Source organism: Vidua chalybeata, chromosome 5, assembly GCF_026979565.1.
Source record: "Vidua chalybeata isolate OUT-0048 chromosome 5, bVidCha1 merged haplotype, whole genome shotgun sequence".
Lineage (NCBI taxonomy): Eukaryota > Metazoa > Chordata > Aves > Passeriformes > Viduidae > Vidua > Vidua chalybeata.
In genome coordinates, this window is record NC_071534.1 from 54076115 (window position 1) to 54096846 (window position 20732).

The 20732-nt window shown below is 42.7% G+C and overlaps 1 protein-coding gene across 1 annotated transcript; it reads left to right on the top strand.

Moving 5' to 3' along the window:
* Window positions 1–4808: 4808 nt before the first annotated feature.
* PIM3 (Pim-3 proto-oncogene, serine/threonine kinase) lies at window positions 4809–9937 on the top strand. The gene is made up of 6 exons (XM_053943907.1): window positions 4809–5383; window positions 5748–5857; window positions 5996–6046; window positions 6354–6717; window positions 8002–8178; window positions 8343–9937. The coding sequence occupies exons 1-6, from the start codon at window positions 5302–5304 to the stop codon at window positions 8525–8527; spliced, it is 969 nt and encodes a 322-aa protein (XP_053799882.1). The 5' UTR covers window positions 4809–5301; the 3' UTR covers window positions 8528–9937.
* Window positions 9938–20732: the final 10795 nt, after the last annotated feature.

Consider the following 20732-nt stretch of genomic DNA (forward strand, 5'->3'; position numbering starts at 1 on the left):
AGATGATGATCCTTCCAACTCAGCATATTCTATGATCATTCATAATTCCAACAATGTTGGAAATGCAAAGAAATGGAGAGGTTGTGGCTTCACAAGACACTGGTCAAAAGAAAAGCACTAGAGTTGCTGAAAGAAGTGGCCTAACAACTGATCTGTAAGACCTAGCATAGACATTCATATTTCTTCTATATCCTAATGTGCAAATAAACAGGGAAATATAGCAGAAGCCTTCCTTAGCAGCACAGGGTATATATGACTGAGCTCAACAACAAAAAACAAGCATATGGGAGGGTGGAAGTGGGGACACAATGAGTAGGAGGAGCACAGGAGCATTTCCTGGGCATGCAGGGATGGAATTAGAGGAGCAATGCTTACATGCAGTTAAAATTGATGAAGGATGTCATTGATAAGGACACTTTTTCAGCAAAATAGGAGACTGAGTAAAATCTAGGCCAGCTGATGAATACAGCAGGTGACTTTGTGACACAGCACATGGGTATCCATTTTATCTGTTTCTACTGGCATGGTCTGGTCTCAGGAATCCCACAGTTACATGTTAAGCAGCAAGGATCAAGTCAGGGTCTAGTTAAACAAGATAGAAATGTCATACACATCCATGGTATTGGACAGGATACATCTGAGAGTACTAAGAGTGACAGCAAAAGTCACTGGAAGGGTACTCTCAGTCCCTTGGGAAAGGTCACAATGACCAGAGGAGGTTTCTAACAACTGGAAAAATGTCTGTCTTAGAAAATTGCAAAAGGAGGATCTGGGTGGTAAAAAGATGATCAACCTTCTCTCAGTTGCTGGGGAAATTATGGAGCAAGTACTCATGGAAGTCATTACCCTGATAACAAAAATGTTATTGAGAACAGGCATCTTGAATTTCCCAAGGACAAACCATGTTTAGTCACTCTGATTGTCTTCTACAACTACATTACAGGCTTCCCTGGGTAAGATTAGAGTAGGTGTTGCTCCCCTTGCCTGTAGCCAGAACTTTCATAGTTTTTCAGCACCTGCAGCCAAATTGGGAAGATATAGGTATACTGCAAGGTACATTAAAAACTGGCCAGGTCATGGGCCTCAAAAGTAGCTAATAACTGTTTCAAGTCCAATTAGCAGGTGATTTCAAGGGATATTTCTTGGGATCAATATAATGGCTGATATTATTTAACTTTTTCATACGTGATGTTTGGAAATACAAGGTGACACAAAATCAAGGGGGGCTGTTGATATACTGGAGGGTACAGCTGTTATTCAGACCTCAACTAGCTGAATAAATGTGTAACACATACATCTGTATTGTACTTCCAGAAATGAGAATGCCAAGATCCCACATCTGGGACAGAATACAGTTAGGGAGAAGTGCAGGCTGGAACTAACAATTCCACAGGAGAAGACCCAGTGGACCACAAACCAACAAAGTCAGCAGTGCGCGCCCGCCGTAATGAACACTGACCACATCTTGCAGTGCCACAGCCAGCAGGTCAAGGGACATGATTATTGCTCTCTCTTCAGCACAGATGAAGCCACATCTAGAGCACAGTGTTCAGTTTGTTCTCTTGCCAAATGAAAGAGAGACTGAAGAGAATCAAGCAAAGAGTTATTAAGGGAGCTAGGAGCTTTGACATATAAGAAGGTTGAGTGACCTAGAAATACCAATATTCTTGAAAGTTTAATGGACATTTACTGACAGAGAATTCTTAGCAGCATTCCTTATAGTGACATTATCAGAACAGATGCATTTTGGTAATCCCATCCAACACTACAATGGCTGTAAGTATATATTACAGCCCATTAATGTCACTGGTGCAGTGCCGGATGATGTGCCACAGCAAATTTTGAGTTGGGTTCCATACAGACTTTAAAAGGTAGCCTGAAGGTAGTACTGTTCTGCAAGCAGAAAATGCCATGGATCTTTCATATTTCTATGCCTGACAAACTCCTGCCCAGGGAGGAGTTTTCCTACACAGAAAAATGAATCCTAAATCAAACTGGCATCCTACTCATGAATGATTTTCCATTTATAGTTGCAAAGCCACTGTTAAAGTGGCCAAAACCAGTTTATAAAACATTTCTGCAGCTATAATTGTTTAGGACCACTGAACTGCATGTTCCAAGCCAGATCAAAAGGAGCACCACAAACCCATGAAAGGCTTATGTGTAAAGACAGGGTAAATTCCATGTCTGGGATCCATCTGTAGTTCTGTCAAACCAAGACTGCTTGTTGCTGTATACAAATTAAATGTCTGTCTGCCAAAATTAAGTGAATGAAGAACAAATACCCTCTTATCACCTTTTTTTTTTTTTTTTTTACAGTAACTACCTTTTTTTCTACAATGTAAAATGTAAAATAACCTCCCTTTCACACTGGTGTGAAAATACAAATCAGATTGGGAGTTACATAAATGCTAAGATTGATCCCAGGATTTTTAGATTACCATTTTGCTACAAATATAGATGTGGAAAGGTATGTCATTTTTTTTTTACCAGCTGACACAGCTGAAGATGTAGCTTACATGCAACAGGATTTTGAGGGAACTGCATTATTTCCTGAACAGGTTCAAGGCAAATGTATCACTGATTTGCTATAGATTGGCCACACACAGAGATTAATTTAAGCAATTCCAAATATAGTTGGAATGACAAGGCCTGATGTTTTTATATTTGCAGACTAGTGATCCATGCATGATTTTTCATGCCTGGTCATGTAAAAAAAGCAGGAAATAGTAACAACTTGCAGTGTTAATTCCCTAAATAATTAGCACTTACACATATTAACTTCTATTAATGTGATTTGAGAAAGCCAAAAGGCAGGGCCAAACACAAATTTACAAAAAAAAAAAAAAAAAACAACAAAAAAAAAAAAAAAAAAAAAAAAAAAAAAAAAAAAAAAAAAAAAAAAACAAAAAAAAAAAACCCAGCTTTTTTATTGCTTTATCTCATCAAGCCATATCATTAGCTTTAAGGGAAAAAAAAAATCTATAAACATGAAACCTCCTGAATTCCTCAGCTACTCAGTAAACTCAATGGTTTATTTTGGAGCCTCTGCAAATTGGTCTGTATGAGTAGTAACTTTTATAGCCCAACAGATCTATCTTCAAAAAATACATTCTGGGACATGAAGAGTTGAAACTGCGCCTGCAAACTTGACCTTTACATCAGCTGGTCTTATCTAATAAAAGATATTACCTCTCCCTAGAAGTCCTTGCTTTGTTTATGGGCATGACTGCCCGAGATTACAGCAGTACTATTATGAGACAATGCCAACTGCTAGGCTCTCCCCGAGAGCCCAGGGTGGGAGGGGCTGCCAAAAACACCCTCACGTCAGGGATCCCCGCTGAGCACCGCTCCCTCCAACTCCGCTGCCTTTCCCAGCTCCGCACCTGGGCCGTGGTGGGTGACAGGGCGGCGGTGCCGGCCTGGCGGGGACAGGGATTGGAGGGGCAGCCGCCGAGCTGTCTGCAAACGGCGGGGTGCTTCCCCGCCTGAGCGCCAGCCTCTGGGAGGGCATCTGGGCTGGGCTCTAAGTAGCTGCTGGAGCAGCTATTAAGTTGTTGTTGCCCACCCAGCATCGCACTCATTAATTTCTAAAGCAGTCGCCCACAGCTTTGCTGGACAGACACTCGGCAAGATCCCCTGGATGCCCTCGGGCTTCTCCCTCCGCCTGGGCGCCCCTAACTGTCTCAGTGTCCCTTCAGAAAAGGCCGGAGCCGCGGGCCAGACAGCGGCGGAGCCCGGGACGCGGTGACCGCCGCGGCCTCAGGGCACAGCGACCCCCGCGAGCCCGGTGGAGGGGACGCGCCCCCATTCCTGTTGATGCAGCGCCCCCTGCGGGGCGGGCGGCGGCAGCAGCGCCGGGCAGTGGCGCAGCTCCGTGCCCTCTCCAGGCGCGGCGCCTCGGCGGGGCGGGAAGCGCTCAGCTCCTCCGAGCTGCGCCGCCAGGACTCCGGCGCCCGCCGTCGCGCCGCACCGGCCCCGCGGGGCTTCCGCACAAGGGAGGTGACTGACAGAGGCAGGCGCGGAGGGCAGGCGCCGGCATCCCCCCGCGCTGGCACGGGGCCGAACTGCGCCGAGGCGGGAGGACAGAGCTAGGGAGGAGGAGAAATCGCCGCTGAGGGCGCCGCGTGCTCACTGGGGAGCACCGGCTGGCAAAATGAGCGGGCTCTGACCACCACACCGGGGCTGCCGGAGCCCCAGGCGGCCTCCGCGGAGCCGCGGCCCACCGTGCCCCGGCGCTGCTGGCGCCCCGCCCCCGCGCAGCCCCGGACGCGGCGGCTCGGAGCGACCTTCCCGCAGCCCGGGGCGGGGCGGGCTCGGCGCGCCGCGGCATTCCCGCCCTGCCGCCGCCTGGCCGCGCGCCGCATGCAAATGAGGGCTCTCCTCATTGGGCCACACTGGAAGCCCTTTGAAAGGGCGCCCGGCGGTTGGCTGCGCAGCAGCGTTAACGCACACGGGAGAATCTCCCCCCAGCTTTTTTTTTTTTTTTTTTTTTTTTTTTTTTTTTTTTTTTTTTTCTTTTTTGCCGCTAATGTGTGATTCTTACTTCTCAGACGATATGTAACTCTGCGCGCCGGTTACTACAGAACAAGTAGTTCCCAGCCCCCCGCCCTCCCCGTGCCCGCCCGTGCGGTGGGGCGGGACAGGGCGCTGCAGTCACGGCCGCCGCCCCGCGGGGGCTCCGGCGCATAGGGGAGGGGGCGGCGGGGACGGCGGAGAGAGGTGTTTCCCCCCGCCCCCGCGGAGGGATATTCTCGGCGCGCTCGCCGCACTCTGCCCGCACCAAAATATTGGGAGTTAAGAGGCGGCTCGGCGGCGCCGCCGGCTCAGAAGCGCGCGGGCAGCTCGGCGGCGGCGCGGTCTGTCCTCCGCCCGCCACGGCTCCACTGCGGCGCCCAGCCCGCTCCTGCCACCGCGGCCCCCGCAGGGGCGGGCTCCACGCACGGAGCCGAAGTCCCTGGACTTGTCTGCCTCCGCGGAGGGCTATAGTTCTGCCTGTGTCTGCCTGCGCCCCGAGCGGCTTTCGCCGGCTGGAAGAAGAAACGCGGGAGCGGCGCGTTCGCTGATTGCGTTTCTCCGGAGGACGTTGTGCGACCGACACCTGGACTGCTGCCGGCGGGGACGGACCCCCAAGGACTTCATAGGTTCCCGCCCCCGGCCGAAGAAGGAGCCGCGCAGAAGCTTTCGGCGGCCCGCCGCCCTCCGCCGGCTCCGGAGAGAGGAGAGCCGCGCCGAGCCGAGAGGACGCCGGCGGGGCTGCCGCGGGGAACTAACTCGACGTTTTCCTCCCCGCCTCGGAAGATGTTGCTTTCCAAGTTCGGCTCGCTGGCGCACATCTGCAGCCCCAGCATGGACCACTTGCCGGTGAAGATCCTCCAGCCAGGTACGGGGCTGGGGTGTCCCTGCCAGCGCCGCGCCGGAGGACGCGGTCCGACCCTGCGTTACCGGGGCGTTGGGCTCGGCGTCTCGTAACTCCCGGAGCTGCGTTTTTTTTTTTTTTTTTTTTTTTTTTTTTAATTCTATTTTTTTTTAACTAAAAAGATTGATTTTTTTTTTTTTTTTTAATAAAGCCTTGGTCGGAATCAGGGCAGCGCACACAATATGGGTCTGCCAGGCAGAGCGTTTGTGGGCTTTTTTTTTTTTTTACATTATTTATTACTATTATCATTATTACTATTATTGTTAGTATTCGGGCGCAGCGCGGCTGCGGACACTAACGCGGGTTTTTCCCCCTCTTGTTTACGCAGTGAAAGTGGAGAAGGAGCCGTTTGATAAAGTCTACCAGGTGGGCTCCGTGCTGGGCAGCGGGGGCTTCGGCACCGTGTACGCAGGGAACAGGATCGCCGACGGGCTGCCGGTGAGGCGCGGGGCGCCCGGGCGGGGGCGGCGGGCGGGAGCGTAGCGCGGGAAGCGGCGGGCGCGGCCGGCCCGGCCCTCGGCGGCGGGGCGCAGGCTCAGCCCGCCCCGCCGCTCACGGCGCCTCCGTTCTCCGCAGGTCGCCGTGAAGCATGTGGTGAAGGAGCGGGTGACCGAGTGGGGCACCATTGTAAGTACCCGGGGAGACTTCGGGGGTGCCGCGGGGCTGCTCCGCGGCGAGGCCATTGTGTGGGCGGTGGGGCCCGCCCCGCTGGCGCGGCCTCTGCGTCGGGAGGGAATTTGGCGGGGGTTCGCCGCCGCAGCGCCGCGCCCGCCCCTCGGACTGCGGCAGCAGCAGAGGGGGCCCGCCGGCCGCGCCCTCCTCCCCGCCCTGCACGCCCTCCCCGCCTCCCTCCCCTCAGTGAGGGGGTGCCCCAGGCCGCGCCACCCCACCCCCCCCCCCCCCCCAGCTGACCCGCGCCCTTTTTTCTGCCCAGAGCGGCATCATGGTGCCCCTGGAGATCGTCCTTCTCAAGAAGGTGGGCTCCGGCTTCAGAGGGGTCATCAAGCTGCTAGACTGGTACGAGCGGCCCGACGGGTACCTCATCATCATGGAGCGGCCTGAGCTGGTGAAGGACTTGTTCGACTTCATCACGGAGAAGGGTGCCCTGGACGAGGAGACGGCCCGCGGGTTCTTCCGGCAGGTGCTGGAGGCGGTGCGCCACTGCTACGGCTGCGGCGTGGTGCACCGGGACATCAAGGACGAGAACCTGCTGGTTGACCTCCGCACAGGAGAGCTGAAGCTCATTGATTTTGGTTCGGGGGCCCTCCTCAAGGATACAGTCTATACCGATTTCGATGGTACGTGCCCCCACCCTTCCCGTGCCCCTCCCGGGGTGATGCCCTCCCTAGAGCTGCCGCTTAGCCCCTTAACAGTGACTAGTCACAGCCAGCAGAGCCCCTGCTACGGGGGTTCATATCAGGTCTATCGGTAATGGAAACTTGTGGACCCGAAGCCGCTTAGGGGTGTTCAGTTGCGTAGGAAAGAAGCGATTCCAGGCAGTGACGCAGCAGTTTATGTTTCCCTGTCTTGGAAAAAGCGGGGTTTTTTTCCTAGAGGGCGATCTGTTTACATGGAGGTTTTGCCAGTGTCGGATGTTTCCATGTGTGGATATGCAGTTTTTATATGCGGTGGTTTTTTTTAACTCGGAGTGGTACCTCCCCCGCTCCCATTCTGCCAGTGTCCTGGAAATCCCGCATTGCAGATTTTAAAGCGATGGGGACAAATGCACTCCCTCGAAATGACTTGCTACAGCGTCTGGGGTCGATGCTTTAGAGGTGGGAAAGCTGAACATAAGCCAGCATGTGACCAGAGGGAGCATTTCCCCCTGTCCTTGGAGTACGACTGATGTAACACCGGGGTCTTTCTCCCGCCCCCGCCCCCAGTTGCCGCACTCACATCTGTTTGTTGTGAAACTCGAGGCCCTGCCGCACGTGATCTCGGCATCACGAATTCCCCGTTTTGTTTGGTATCCAAGGAGCCCTCGGACACTGAAGGGAGGGGAAGGGGGGAGAGTTGGGAAAAGCTGCTGCATAGAAGCCCCAGGGGGAGGCTTTAAAAACATTGAAATCGTAAGCGGCCCTATTTTGTTTACTGCCCTGTGGAATTGGATAAAGCAGATTAGCCCCGTGTAATGCGGGCAGACCTGAGTTTCACCTTCTTGTCGCCCTCTCCTCCTCCCTGCCAACCCCCTTTGTCCTTTTGTGTCTATTTTTGGTGTGATGCTGCAGACGCCACGTGGTCAGTGAAAGGGAGCTTGCCTCAGTAAACAGTCAGCTGATGGGGCTGTGTTATTCCTTGCAACAAAATAGAACAACCGGATGGGCCAAGTCTGTTGATGGTGTAACCCTGCAAATGACCTGAAATTACACTGCTAAGGGTTTTGGCTTGTGAAAAATTTAAAGCTGTTTAATTTTCTAGGTTTGGCGTTGGGTTTTGTTTTTTTGGGTTTTTTTTGGCTTGTTTTTTTTTAATTCCTAAATGTCGAGTTTTTGAATTTTTTTTAGCTCTGCCAGAAGGAGCTGAACAATGGGGAAACACTTTAAACCTTTACTCTAATTGTGTTGGGTTTTTTATGCTTTCAGGAACAAGAGTATACAGCCCTCCAGAGTGGATCAGATACCACAGATACCATGGGCGGTCAGCAACAGTATGGTCTCTGGGAGTTCTGTTATATGACATGGTTTGTGGAGACATCCCTTTTGAGCAAGATGAAGAAATCTTGAGGGGGCGATTATACTTCAGAAGAAGAATTTCACCTGGTAAGTTCTACAGAAGTCAAATGGGATTTTTGGTTTTGGGCTTTTTTTTTTTTTTTTTTAATAGTCTTGTACATGAGAGCTTGTGTGGGTAGATTTTTTTTGCTGAGGATTGTCTTTTTTTTTTTACTTTTGTAGTCTAATATGGCTTTCTTTTTTTGTTACAGAATGTCAACAGCTGATCAAATGGTGCCTTTCACTGAGGCCTTCAGACAGACCAACACTTGAGCAGATTTTTGACCATCAATGGATGCACAAATCTGAAGTAGTGAAGTCTGAGGACTGTGACATAAGGCTACGGACCCTTGATACTGATGTATCTAGCACAAGTTCAAGTAATGAGAGTCTGTGAATTACTAAGGACCTCGCACTGGGAGGGGGAGCTTCAAGCAGAAAGACCACAGTGCTGCTGCCAATACATAGGAGGGGCTAGAAAAATGCATTCATTATTCTGTAGTTGAATCTTTGTCTGAGGGACTTGATTTTGTTTTCCCCCTTTGCTGGTTTCTGCTTTGGAATGAGAGATTTCCTTTGGAAACGCTGATTTTTGGGAGTTGCAGGCCAGTACTTAGTCAAAGACTGACCTTACTAAGAAAGCAGCGACCTCTTGAATACATGGTAAACTTTTTTGCTCTCATAGAGCCTGGACTAGATTTTATTTGCTTTTGAGTGCCTTTTTGAAAGCTGCTTCAGTGGGACTTTCTTTTTTGAGCTGTCTATGTCCAAAGAAGATCCAGTTCATTATAGGAATTTGCTCCCTTTAGACTCAGTGCTGGAGGAAGCAGCTCCTATGATGCATTGGAGAACCTGTTCGGTGATTGAATGAAGTAGTCCCATCCACTGGTGATGGAATACTTGAACACAGACATTTCACTCCTGCCCCCCTGCCCTTTACAAATCCAACCCACCTCTGCTGCTCAAGATATTTCCTATAGCCTGCACAGAAATATGAACAGGTATATCGGCTTCTTTATCAGAAACATTTATTCATGTTTCCTTTTATCATCTCTACTATTGGGCATGAGAAGCCCCTTTCTCGACTCCCCCCGGCCTTTTGTCACCCTGCGAGTCTTAAAGTATGTATGGGCATGTTGAATGCACAATCAATGCAATATTCAAGGACTTCTACTTTTTTTTTTCCATACCTGTATAATGTGTTTATGTAAACTTGGTTTTTCCCGTGTACTATACAGTTATTTATTGTTTGGATTTTAGAAGACCTCCCACAGTTTTCAACTGTGGCTATTTATTTGGTTAATTTATTTGGTTAGAGTTATTCAACACTGTGCTTTCCCCTCCTTCTCCCCATGGGAATTCTAGTGGTTTGCCCATGGCACTTTTTTTTCTGCATTCCTGTCAACTTTTGGTTACAAAAAAATAAAAATAAAAAAAATTTCTGACCTTACCAGTTCTTTGTTGGAAGATGGGAAATTGTTGTACAAAGTCTAATTTAAGGGAAATAGAATGACTTTTTCAAGTTAGTCAGTATGCCTTTTGTCTGGTATTGTTATACCAGAAGTGTAAAGTAATGCTGTTTGGAAGGGTTTTAAGTTATTGACATTGTACAGTCTCCGTGCATTGGCTCTGGAAGGTAGAGTGGCAGAGTCATAAACCTTAATTTATTTTAATAGCTGTGTTTCTGTGATCTGGTTGCATTTATGCAGCTTGAATTTGGATTTTTTTTCTTCTGTTTAATGGTGTGAAATGTATGGAGATCATATTTTTTATACAGGTATTTCAATTAAACTTTTTGTATATAACAGTTCTGTGTTTGTGTACTTTTATCTTCTTTGTTACTTGTGGTGACCTGGGAAACATATTCTATTACCATCTCAAGCCTTGTTAAAGGCCTGCAGCAGCTGAGCCAAAGTTAGGAGAAGGTCTATGCTATTAAGCAGTGACCATTTTGAAAGAATTAAGCAATCCTTCACCTGAGCTCTATCTTCTCCTCAATCACTGCGTTTGATGTTGGACTGAAGAGGGAGTACAATACAACAGCACTAATGGCCTACATAAAAGGAAATTGGCCCTGTAACTGTGGGACTTTTACCTCTGTAAACACTGAATATCAGCGTACTTGTCCTTAAGTATAACAAGGAAGGAGTTCTGTAGCTGCTGGTGGTGGTTACTGTTTTCACAGTTGATATGTTTACTTTCCATTACATTCAGTTTCCTTCTTCCCACTTACACCTTCCTCCTGGGGCCGGATGAGGACTTCTGTGCCCTTACAGTAAAAGGACAGCATTCTTGGGGACCAGGGTGACTGTTTTCCTTCAACTCCCTTAGATTATCAAAGACTGCTGTGTCTGTCACTTGATAGAGTATGATACAGGGAAGTACGTGCCACTCTCACCTACAGCAAAGGACAAATGTCCTCAGCATTTATCTTCACACATTGGGAGTCAAGTCCTGCAGATTAACAGACTTACCTGACTTGGTCGTGTTGTGGGGGTGGTAGTGATTACAAGGTTTAACTGCTGCAGAGAGATCTACAAGGTATATTTAAGAATGTGTTCAGTCATTAAAGGTGCTTTGTAGTTATCACAGTAAAGGGCTAGGCTTAGAATCTTAATGTTATTTCCTTTTCTGGGGATCTTTCTGCCAGCTCATCTGCTATTATTTTGGTTCCCTGTGGGTAATATCTCGCTGGCATCACATCAAGCTCCTGATGCTAACTAGTTCAGACTCAAAATGCCAATAAATAGCAGGAGGTAAATCTACCATTTTTAGTCTGTGCCCTTTTCTGATGACACGGAGGGGAGTGTATAGCCTTTACTTGTCTGTAAAAAGGAAGCGCAAATTACTCTAGTTGTGGGATAAAGGCCCTAACCACGTTTCTGTCCATCAATTTATTTTCCATATTTTCTGATTTTGTTCCATTTTTATTTTAGACTTATTTCCCCAGTTTTTAATGAAAATCTGTATATATGCTAAACCTAGTCCCTGAAAAACTCAGTTCCCTATTGTTGGAACTCTATTCACAGAAATAAAAAATTCTACAGTTAAGATTGCTTAGAAAAATCACAGTGTCATATGAGAAGAACACTTAAAAGTGATTATTTAGAGTTTTGCTTTGGAATGAGAAATTCCTTTTGCTTAAGAAGGGAAGATTCAGGTATGCTACAGGAGAGATGATCCCAGCACCTAGTGCACTTCTTTAGGGACACATGTTTCTAACCACAAGAGGTCCCTGGAGAAATTCCAGTAGCTGACAGTAATTAACATCTTCCACTCCAGTGACTTCACATGTTCACAGCTGCTCAGAAGGATGGCAGCAGGGCTGCATGGGCGAGCTTCAAAGGGCTACCAGAAAAGCGATTCTAAAAACACTTTTGTAAAGCTATTGTTGATTGCTGAGCCAGGGACTTTCAACATTTCCACAAGAGCTGATGTTACTTTCCTTAGCTTCACTGAGAATCAGAGTTGAAATGCTCTGTTTTGAAACATAAGAACTAGGTTTTCACCTTTTGCTACTGAGGCAAAATGCATTAAAAGGATAAAGGTCAAAAGGACACGGGCACGAGTGCTGACTACCCTCTGGGATTAGCTCAACATAAAAGGTGCACTTTCAGTGCTGCACAGGCAGCTTCGGTTGTGAAACTCCCCTGTACACTAATAGAAGCCATGTGGCTGAAACACCAAATACTGAAAGTAATGATTTGTAAAAATAGCTTTTCATTACAGTTGAAAGTTGGAAAATTATGTGTTAATACAGTTCCATTAGCTGAGTGTTTCTGCCAAAATGAGCAAGTCGGTGACAGCTCTTGGTTTCTCCTGTGCTTCTATCTGGTACTAATACCATTAAATGTTATTTCTCTGGGATCCTCCTCTTCATCCTCTCTCCCCATTAGGTTGGTTTTCAACAGCACAAAGCTTGAAAAATAAAATTCAGCAGGTCATTCAAAACACTATTGTTTAAATCAGGGCCTGTTTTAACCTTGAATTCATTTAACAATACTCATACCTATCCATATATGTATGCTACTGGCTTCATAATAGATATATTAAATACATTCTAATACTGAAATATCTTTAAAAATCTAGTGTTTTGTGTAATTCATATCCTGAGTAAAGCTCATTTTCCTGAGTGCATAAGCATACACTCTCTTCTTTTTTTTTCTCTCTTTTTGTTAACTGAGCTTATATTTACTGAAGCAGCTGTATAAGAGCCCTTTGAAAATCACTATTGAAAGATGTTAGGAAGATTGACTAGGGTGTGTTCCCACCAAACACTTACGGTTCTCTCTCAGTGGTTTAGTGACCTCTGTTGGTGAAATTAAAGTACATGTTCCAAAAATAATAATGCATAAATCGGGGAGATTTTAAAGCACTGCTGGCTGATATTTTTAGATATGAGTGAGTATGCTGATACTCAATTATCCCATAATGCTTGAAGGGATATTTCACTAAAAATGAAAAAAATTAAATTACTACAAATGCAAAAATGACTTCTCAATAAAAATGGGAGAGGGGAGTAGGTATTCAAAAGGTTGTCAAATCTGCATCTGATGTTATAGTGTTAACCTGCCTGGTGTGCCCCAGTCACCTACATGACTCTTGGCATGAGCATTTACAACCATATTAGCCCTCATTCTTCCACTTCATTTCAGCAACCATGAGAGTCACTTGTCTTCTGGCATGCAGATGGGCAATAATTCTCAGTGGTGTAACTAGACAACAAGATGTAGTGGCCTTATCAGCCCCATATTAGTGGATTTTTTTCTACTAACAGCAGTGATGCCACAATTCATAGCAGAAGTCAAGATGGCAGCGTTTTAGTTTCATTGCAATACAGTTTTTGATACTGTCCCAGAATTTTCTCTGCTTGTAAATTTGCAATTACTGAGTTCCATGGTTATCTGTGATTTAAAAATTTAATATGTTTTTGCCTACAGCATTTCTTCAGGTAGCTGATTTACCAGAGACGTATTAAGCTTTGGTTATACTGCAAAACTGCTGAACAAAGTGATAAGGAGGCCACAAATCCATGCAACTAAAAATTAATTTTAATCTGTATAAGACAGGATTCCTAATTATTTTCAGAGAAAGTTTGTCTCATAACTGGTGAATTCATGTTATCACTAAAAAATGGGTCCATATAGACATACTAGCTCTTTTTTTGTTGAAGAGAAGTGAATAGACAACTCCAGAGCTGTGGTGTAACTCAAAGCAAAATGAGGAGCAAAAACATACATCCATTAAAACCTTGCAGATATTTTCTTAGCTTGCAATTCCACCCCTTTTTTTCCCCAATAAATTTAAAAGGTATTCAGTCTTTCTATCCTTTACTGCTCATAATTATTATTTGTAACACAACCTGGCACACTCAAGTTTTAAGAAACATTAAGTGGTTTGCAGTACTCTGATAAAATCGGCATGTTTATATCTCAGATGCTAGGATTTCCTTTTCCTTAAAATGCTATGAAGGAAATTACTTGCTTGCGGAAACATTCTGCTTACATAATAATATAAATTCAATATAGGTCTCAGATTAGCTGTGTTTAAGCTCTAATTAATATGGTCTTAGTAAGAATGTTATCTATTATAGCTAATACTCTGCTAATTGACTACACAAACCATTATGTAAAAAGCTGCTTATACTAGTCTACTAAGAGAATTAGTGAGATGCATACTTTGACTACACTGTTTCACTTTGCATACACTGTTTCTCAGGTAAATCTGTGTTAAACTTCGCAATTAGAATTAAATCATAGTCAGAAAAGTGACTTGTGGATCAACATGATTCTTTGTTTACTATTATTGACTCAGCAGTCACTTTAAGTCTCCAATTAGGAGTACAGAAAGATTGCAGAAAATTATACTGAAAACTGAAGTAATTTGATATTTTGCTCTATTATCTATTCTATTCTATTATTTGCTCTATTATCTATTCTATTCTATTATTACAGAATCCTGAAGCAAATATTTTATTATTTTATGAATAATTGTCTGTGTAATAGCTAGGTGGATGGGGTTTTTTTGTCTGTATGTTAGTGCTACTGAAAAAAAATTCTCTTTTGTAGAAATAAAAAAAAATTGCTTGAAAAATTTACTCTGGTAATTATGAATGGCCTGGTTTCATGGTTGAAGTTTCTCTCTCCTCTTTTCTGCTTCCTTTCTTTTAGGACAGGAAAATATAAGCACCAAATATCAGTCTATTGGAATTAAAATATATAAATATGTTAACAAGCATATGTTATCAAATGTTGGAGTGATGATTCCCCATAATTTATTTCTTTTCCAGAAGTATCCAAGCCTAATAGAGTCATGAAAGGGAAAAGTCTCTTTCAAGATCATCCTAAGGAAATATGTCCATTACCTGTGAGGAAATACTCCTGTGTTCAGACTCCGTGCAAAGATTTTGGGGTGGAGAGAGGGGAGGGGAAGAGGAGGGTAGTTTGTTTGTTTGATTGTTTGTTTATAATGTCTAAATAATATCAAAATCCTTAAAATATAAAGATTTACCAGCATGGAAAAATGTAAGAGATCACTGCTTTGCAGAGGGAAATTTGTCTAGTGTCTGGGCTGATATAAATGGATAAAAAACTTAACCCACAGGAAGGCAGATTAAGTTGTGGTAAGGAAGAGTTTTATATCTGTAAGGCTAGCTGAACACCAGAGTAAACAGACTGTGTAGTATAGTAAATCAATATTTTTAGAAAAAGCATTTTTCATAAATCGTCTAGAAGATACAGCTATTTTAAAATTACTTTGAATTTCTTCAGCCTAATGATCTTGAATTACAAAGACAGATTTCAGTCACAACATTCATCTGCTTCTTGAACCAATATAAAATTTATTGACAGTGCTGGTTTTGCTACTGGCAAAACCAAAACTTTTTAATGTAGATTTGACCTAATCAATAGCAGTAGTGACAGATTTCTCATGATGGTGAGGCTATGGGGCTACTAACCTTTTCTCATAGCCAGCATCAGCTAAATTGTTCCTCCCAATATCCTTTCCTTTTGCTGATGCATTGGTATTAAGATCAATAAACTGATCTCTCTGATAGCAACCCAGCAAAAGTGAGGGAATATGCACAACCGCTTGGTTCTGGGATATGATGGAAGAGAGATGGTACTGCTGAAGAAAGGATATGTGTAATAACAAAATTTTCTCTAGTCACTACCATCAAGCATACCCCCTAATTTCTATTTGATAACTTCTGCAACAAGAAATTTGTACAGAACATGACAAATCTTGCTATTTTTAACCTCACATGCAAATTATTTTAAGTGGCTTTTCTTCAAATCAGGTGCTGAACACTTGCTTGTGAAGTGTACAATACCTCAAGTACTGATGAAGCGAAAGAACTAAGGTCACTCAGAATCCCACACAGGTCAAAACTTAATTCACGATCATATTTATATATCTCAACCGTATGCCCTACTTTTTAACCAGCTTCACAGGTACATTTGCAAATGAGAAAATACATTAAACATTTCAGAACTGTTAATCAATGACAATGCTTTACAGCTATTCATGAAGAAAAGATAAGTTGAAGTGAGAAAAAGTAATGCAAATTAGTTGAGATATCATAATTGCATTTATTGTTTTATCTCAAGCTCTATGATTTTCCTATTTCTCTGTCATTTTGAGTCTCCTCAGCAGGCATGAGCTCCACTGTCCTCTCTAGGATATTTTTATCAATATTCACAGTTTATTATGTAGGATTCCAATATATTTAAAGGAAAACTTCTGCAACTGCTCTTGATAATCTTGGTTAGCCCCTATCTAAAAAATTATTTTTGAGTGCATTTTAAAGATGCACTGTTCTTAGTTTACTTCTTGTTGTGGTGATGCACTCAAGTAGCTGTAATAGCTGAGGATCACCATTTCCCCTGACAACTCCTAGCCAAAGTACTCTTAGTGGTATAGAACCCAATTCTACAGTTCTTGTCAAAAATTCCAATAATTTCAAGAGATTTTGTCTGTGTGATGACTACAGAGATATCTCTTAACTTGTGACAAAAAAGTGTCTGCCGTAGAGAGAAAATAAATAAGAAAGCCTGAAGTTGTAAAGGAAACCTCTTCTGCAATGCTGAAAAGCAGTAGAAAAAGGAGAAAGAAGCCCTTCTCTCTTTTAGAAGTCATAGCTGCACCTCTCTGTAAGACAACAAATGTTATTTGAAAAGCAGGAGCAAGGTAACTTGAAAGAAAAGCAGAGCATAAAAATTATCTCAAAACCTGAGTCCTTGGTGGCATTTTTGCTAATACCACAAAGAGCAGTTACTCACCCCTGAGATTAGCTCAATTGGTTAGAACATGCTAACAAACACCAGTTCTTTTTCTCCATGTAACTGCTTGTTGATGTGAAAAAGGGTTCATAACAATGTTGATCATAATTTATACCTCTCTTTTCCTCTGCTGAACATACTTTCTGTATCACCAACTAACGGTACAATCCAACTCTTTTTATGGCCTGGGACAAACTCCTACAGATACAGGTGATGAGGGGAACATTGGTGAGTCACAGTTTCTGAATAAATAATACACACTTTCATATTCTTTACTAAGTTACATCTTTATTATTTACGATTATTTTAAAACTAATGTCATCATGCTAAAAACTGCGCTGGTGCCAGTGGTTCTTTTCACCCAGATATTTTCACAGTCCTTTAAAGACTTCATTCAGTGATTATGAATATATATATATATGATAGCAACTTTTGTTTACATCTTACTGCCATCTTATAACTTCCTTAATTTCAGAACAAAGTAATATAGTTGACAACACTGAATATTTAGCCAAGTTATTAACAGACCTGAAATTATTTATTCTTTCTGACCAATTTTTCTGCTTTCTTGTAAAATACTGAATTTCTTTAATGGAAATTTCAAATTACACAAGTTCAAATATATGACTATATATATATATATATGTGAAAAAAATATTAATATATATATATTCCTATATATATTCATATATATATATATTATATATTATATTATATATTATATATTATATATTTATTCATTATATATATATATATATATATATATATATATATATATATATATATATATATATAATATGACTAAATATATATATAAAATATTTCAAACTCCAACAGTAGGTTTTCTCTAATGAACAGATTAGTTCAGTTTAAGCTTACTGACAACTGAGCACCACAAATGGTGGTCATGAAGGCAATATTAAAAAGTCATAAAGAATCCCTAGACAAACACAAGATTATCAGAAGTGGACATGAAGTTGTCACAGGTCTTGCAGGTGGCCAGTACAAGCCTTGTGTGGCACTGGTGACAAACTGGAATGGAAGATACTTCAAGTAGCATAGCGATAAGTCATCAAATGACTTGGTGCTGGTTTTCTGCAGGGGAAAATTGCCATGCACAAAGGGCATATGTTTGTTCTCTAGTACTGTACTTCTGCAGTCAGCTGCTAAAATTGAATATAATTAATTGCCTTAGACCTGGAAAAAAATACAAACATTTGTGTTGAAATGAAAGTATCTTATCATATCTAGGTTAACATTTACAATGCTGTTAATTGACTCAAGTTAATGCAATCAACTCAGAGGAGCAAAAAACTCCAGAATCACAGACGTCAACTAAGAGATTGTCTAATCAAACTTTCTGCAAGTACGTTTTCCCAGGTAAATTTTTGAACTAACACCTCTTTGAGAACTATGGATAATAAAAAGTTGTTCATTTTCTCTTTTGTCACTAGTTTTATATAAAGCCTGTTTGGGAACATTTGTTAGAGTACCTGTTACCCCAGTTTAGCTGGAATGGTTTCAGTTTTCAACTGAAACCCTGGTCTGGGTAGGTAGATCAGTACTTACCACAGCCTACCACAGATCAGTACCTACCACAGAAGATGTCTGCTTCTCATGTATATTTCCATGTAGATTTGCCTTAGAAGGTGATTTGCTTATTAAAAGAGCAATATGGGGTATGAAAGTGTTATGTAAATATATGCTTTGCAACTACAGTAGTGGCCATTTTAAATATGTAAAATGTCATTTAAAAATCACAAAGTGAAGAAAAATTGCAATTGCATCTTTGTCTGAATACAGCTGCTCACTGATTACCTAAAACTATGGAACAGCTGCTTGCAACAGATTTAACCTGCACATGCATTTCAGTCTAACCAAATAAAAAACTGACTGGGGTATGTTGTACAAATTTTGACCACAGGCTGGCCTGCATATGCCACTGTAATTTATACAGTTGATTACCTTCCACTTTCTCAAGGATATTAACTGGCATGAACCTTCATTTTTTTTTCATTTCCAGTAATTAATTCCCTGTACAGAGTGACTGAAAATACTAAACAAAAGCTTTTAATCAGAAATTATTAAAGTTGTCTTGTCAGCTGTGTGTTAATCACCGTGCATTTTTGTATAAGGAGTGAAAATTTTATTTAACCTTATACTTAATTAAAACATATTGTTTCTGTAGCAAATTGGAAAGTACTGTCGTCTGTTTAGACTTGCACCCTAAGATTCATTAAGGGTTGGATTCCTGCAATATGCAGGCATTTAGAAATTCATTCTACTGGGCACTGAATGAAGGTACAAAGGGTGAGGGTTGTAGCACACACAAGAATTCTGTTGTTGAAGGTCTTCCAAACCCCCACTTTAATACAGACTGACAACATAGTGAAGGAATACTAATGGATTTGAATGGGATTAAAACTAGAAAGTGAAGAATAATGAGGAAAAAAATTGCTTTGCAGATTTTGGGATTCATTGTGGCAGTCTGATCTTGTGAATGACGTGGGCACTAGAATTTTGTACAATCATTCCTGTTTGAATCTTTAATATAAAAATTTAAAAAAAAAAAAAAAGTGATTTTTTGTAAATTTGCCATTTCTGGGGAAGTGACTACAGCAGCTTGTTGAAAGCTAATGAGACCTGAATGCTCTGGTGTAAGATTCCTCTAAAGATTCAGAAGGAAAAACATGAGAAAATGACAATGACCGATTACTGTTTATTATTACAGTGAGGTGCAAAGACTTGCAAAATTTTGCTTGTTTTCAATGTCTTTTTAATACATCAGCATCCTGCTACATCATCATTATGCAGTAACATGTAAGGTAAGAGGTGCATATCTTATTACTGTTTTCTGGAAAGAATTTAATATCAGCCCCAAGTTCTTGCCAGAGTGTGGTAGACGCTGCTCTATCCATCAAGATGACTGAACTGCAGACTCATTTGGCCAAAACTGGTGTTGTGTTGGCTTGTAAGACCAATCTTATCACTATGTCCACTGCTTGTTGTGTTTTGTAGAATCTCACTGTTATCAAGCTTGACAAGTTTTGCTCTGTTCCTGCCTATTCCTTGCCCCAGGGCTCATCTTTAGCTACCTGGGTTTCTTATCTCTTCACTATTCTTTACCATTTTCATACCACACCCTTTAGTGTCGTATATCTCTTGACTATCTTGGTTTCTCTGTCTCTTGCCTCCAGCCCCAACATCAGGGATTTGCCAACAGCTTTCCCAGGTGTATTGCTGCTGTGAAGACTTTAGAGGGATTGCCCTGGGAACATATGGTCAGATGCAGCAGTAACAAGTGCAGTACCTCACTGAGAGCCAGATGCAGACATGGGTAAAAAGCCATTAATGTTTTATATTATTCCTATTTATCATTAGCAGATGTTGATTAAGTAAGTGATATGACTGATCTCAGGCAATAATTGCAGCTTTGCTCTGAAGCACTTGCCGTCCAGAAAGGCAAACAGCAGGCAAAGTGTAAGGGGAAAGGGATGAATATATATTTTTTGAAACAATACCATCTATTTCTACTGGCCCTCTGCCTGGCCATTATTAACTTACAGAACTTTGTAGGCATCCAAATTGGATCTTCCTGCTGTTACTGGAAAATTTTTCTTGGCTCAGGTATGAAAATAATGTCCTTTCAAACTCAACACTATGTTGTTACAATATCCATTTTGAGAATCTAATGGTCAAATGTGATGATTGTCTCTTGGAGCACCTCACAGGGACAATATTGTTGTGTAATAGTGACCTTACATCTGGGAACAGCCTTGCTTAGGGCTTCCCAAATCTATCTCTTATTAGGCCATATGTGTAAGGCTCCATGCCTTATTTAAAATATCCTTGACACAGTCATGCCACTTGTGATTCTTTGTACTGCTGTGACATGACCCTGACATGGCAAATATTCTTGTGTATTATGCAAGGGTGTCACTACAGAAGGAGGATTATGTGAGGTCATGGCTAGAGTCTGATCCTGCCTCAGTCCCAGATGTACAAGCAGAAAACTGTTGAGTGGATTAATATGTAAGTGGCTTTTAGAGGCAACTGCCCTCTTATCTGACATTGCTAGGTGAACAGATGCTAGATGTTGCTAGATATTGCTAGGTGTTGTTGGATGGCCCCAATCTGTTCAACAACCATCTGCATTAACTTATAACATAGGATAACTTTGGACAAGAGCAGCCAATGGAAGTAGACCACCTTTGTCACACACATGGGCTTACTTTTACTTCTTTAGGCATGTACACATTACTCTATTTTTATCCCTTGACAGCAATGAGACTTAGTCAAAGTGGATAGCTGATCTCATCT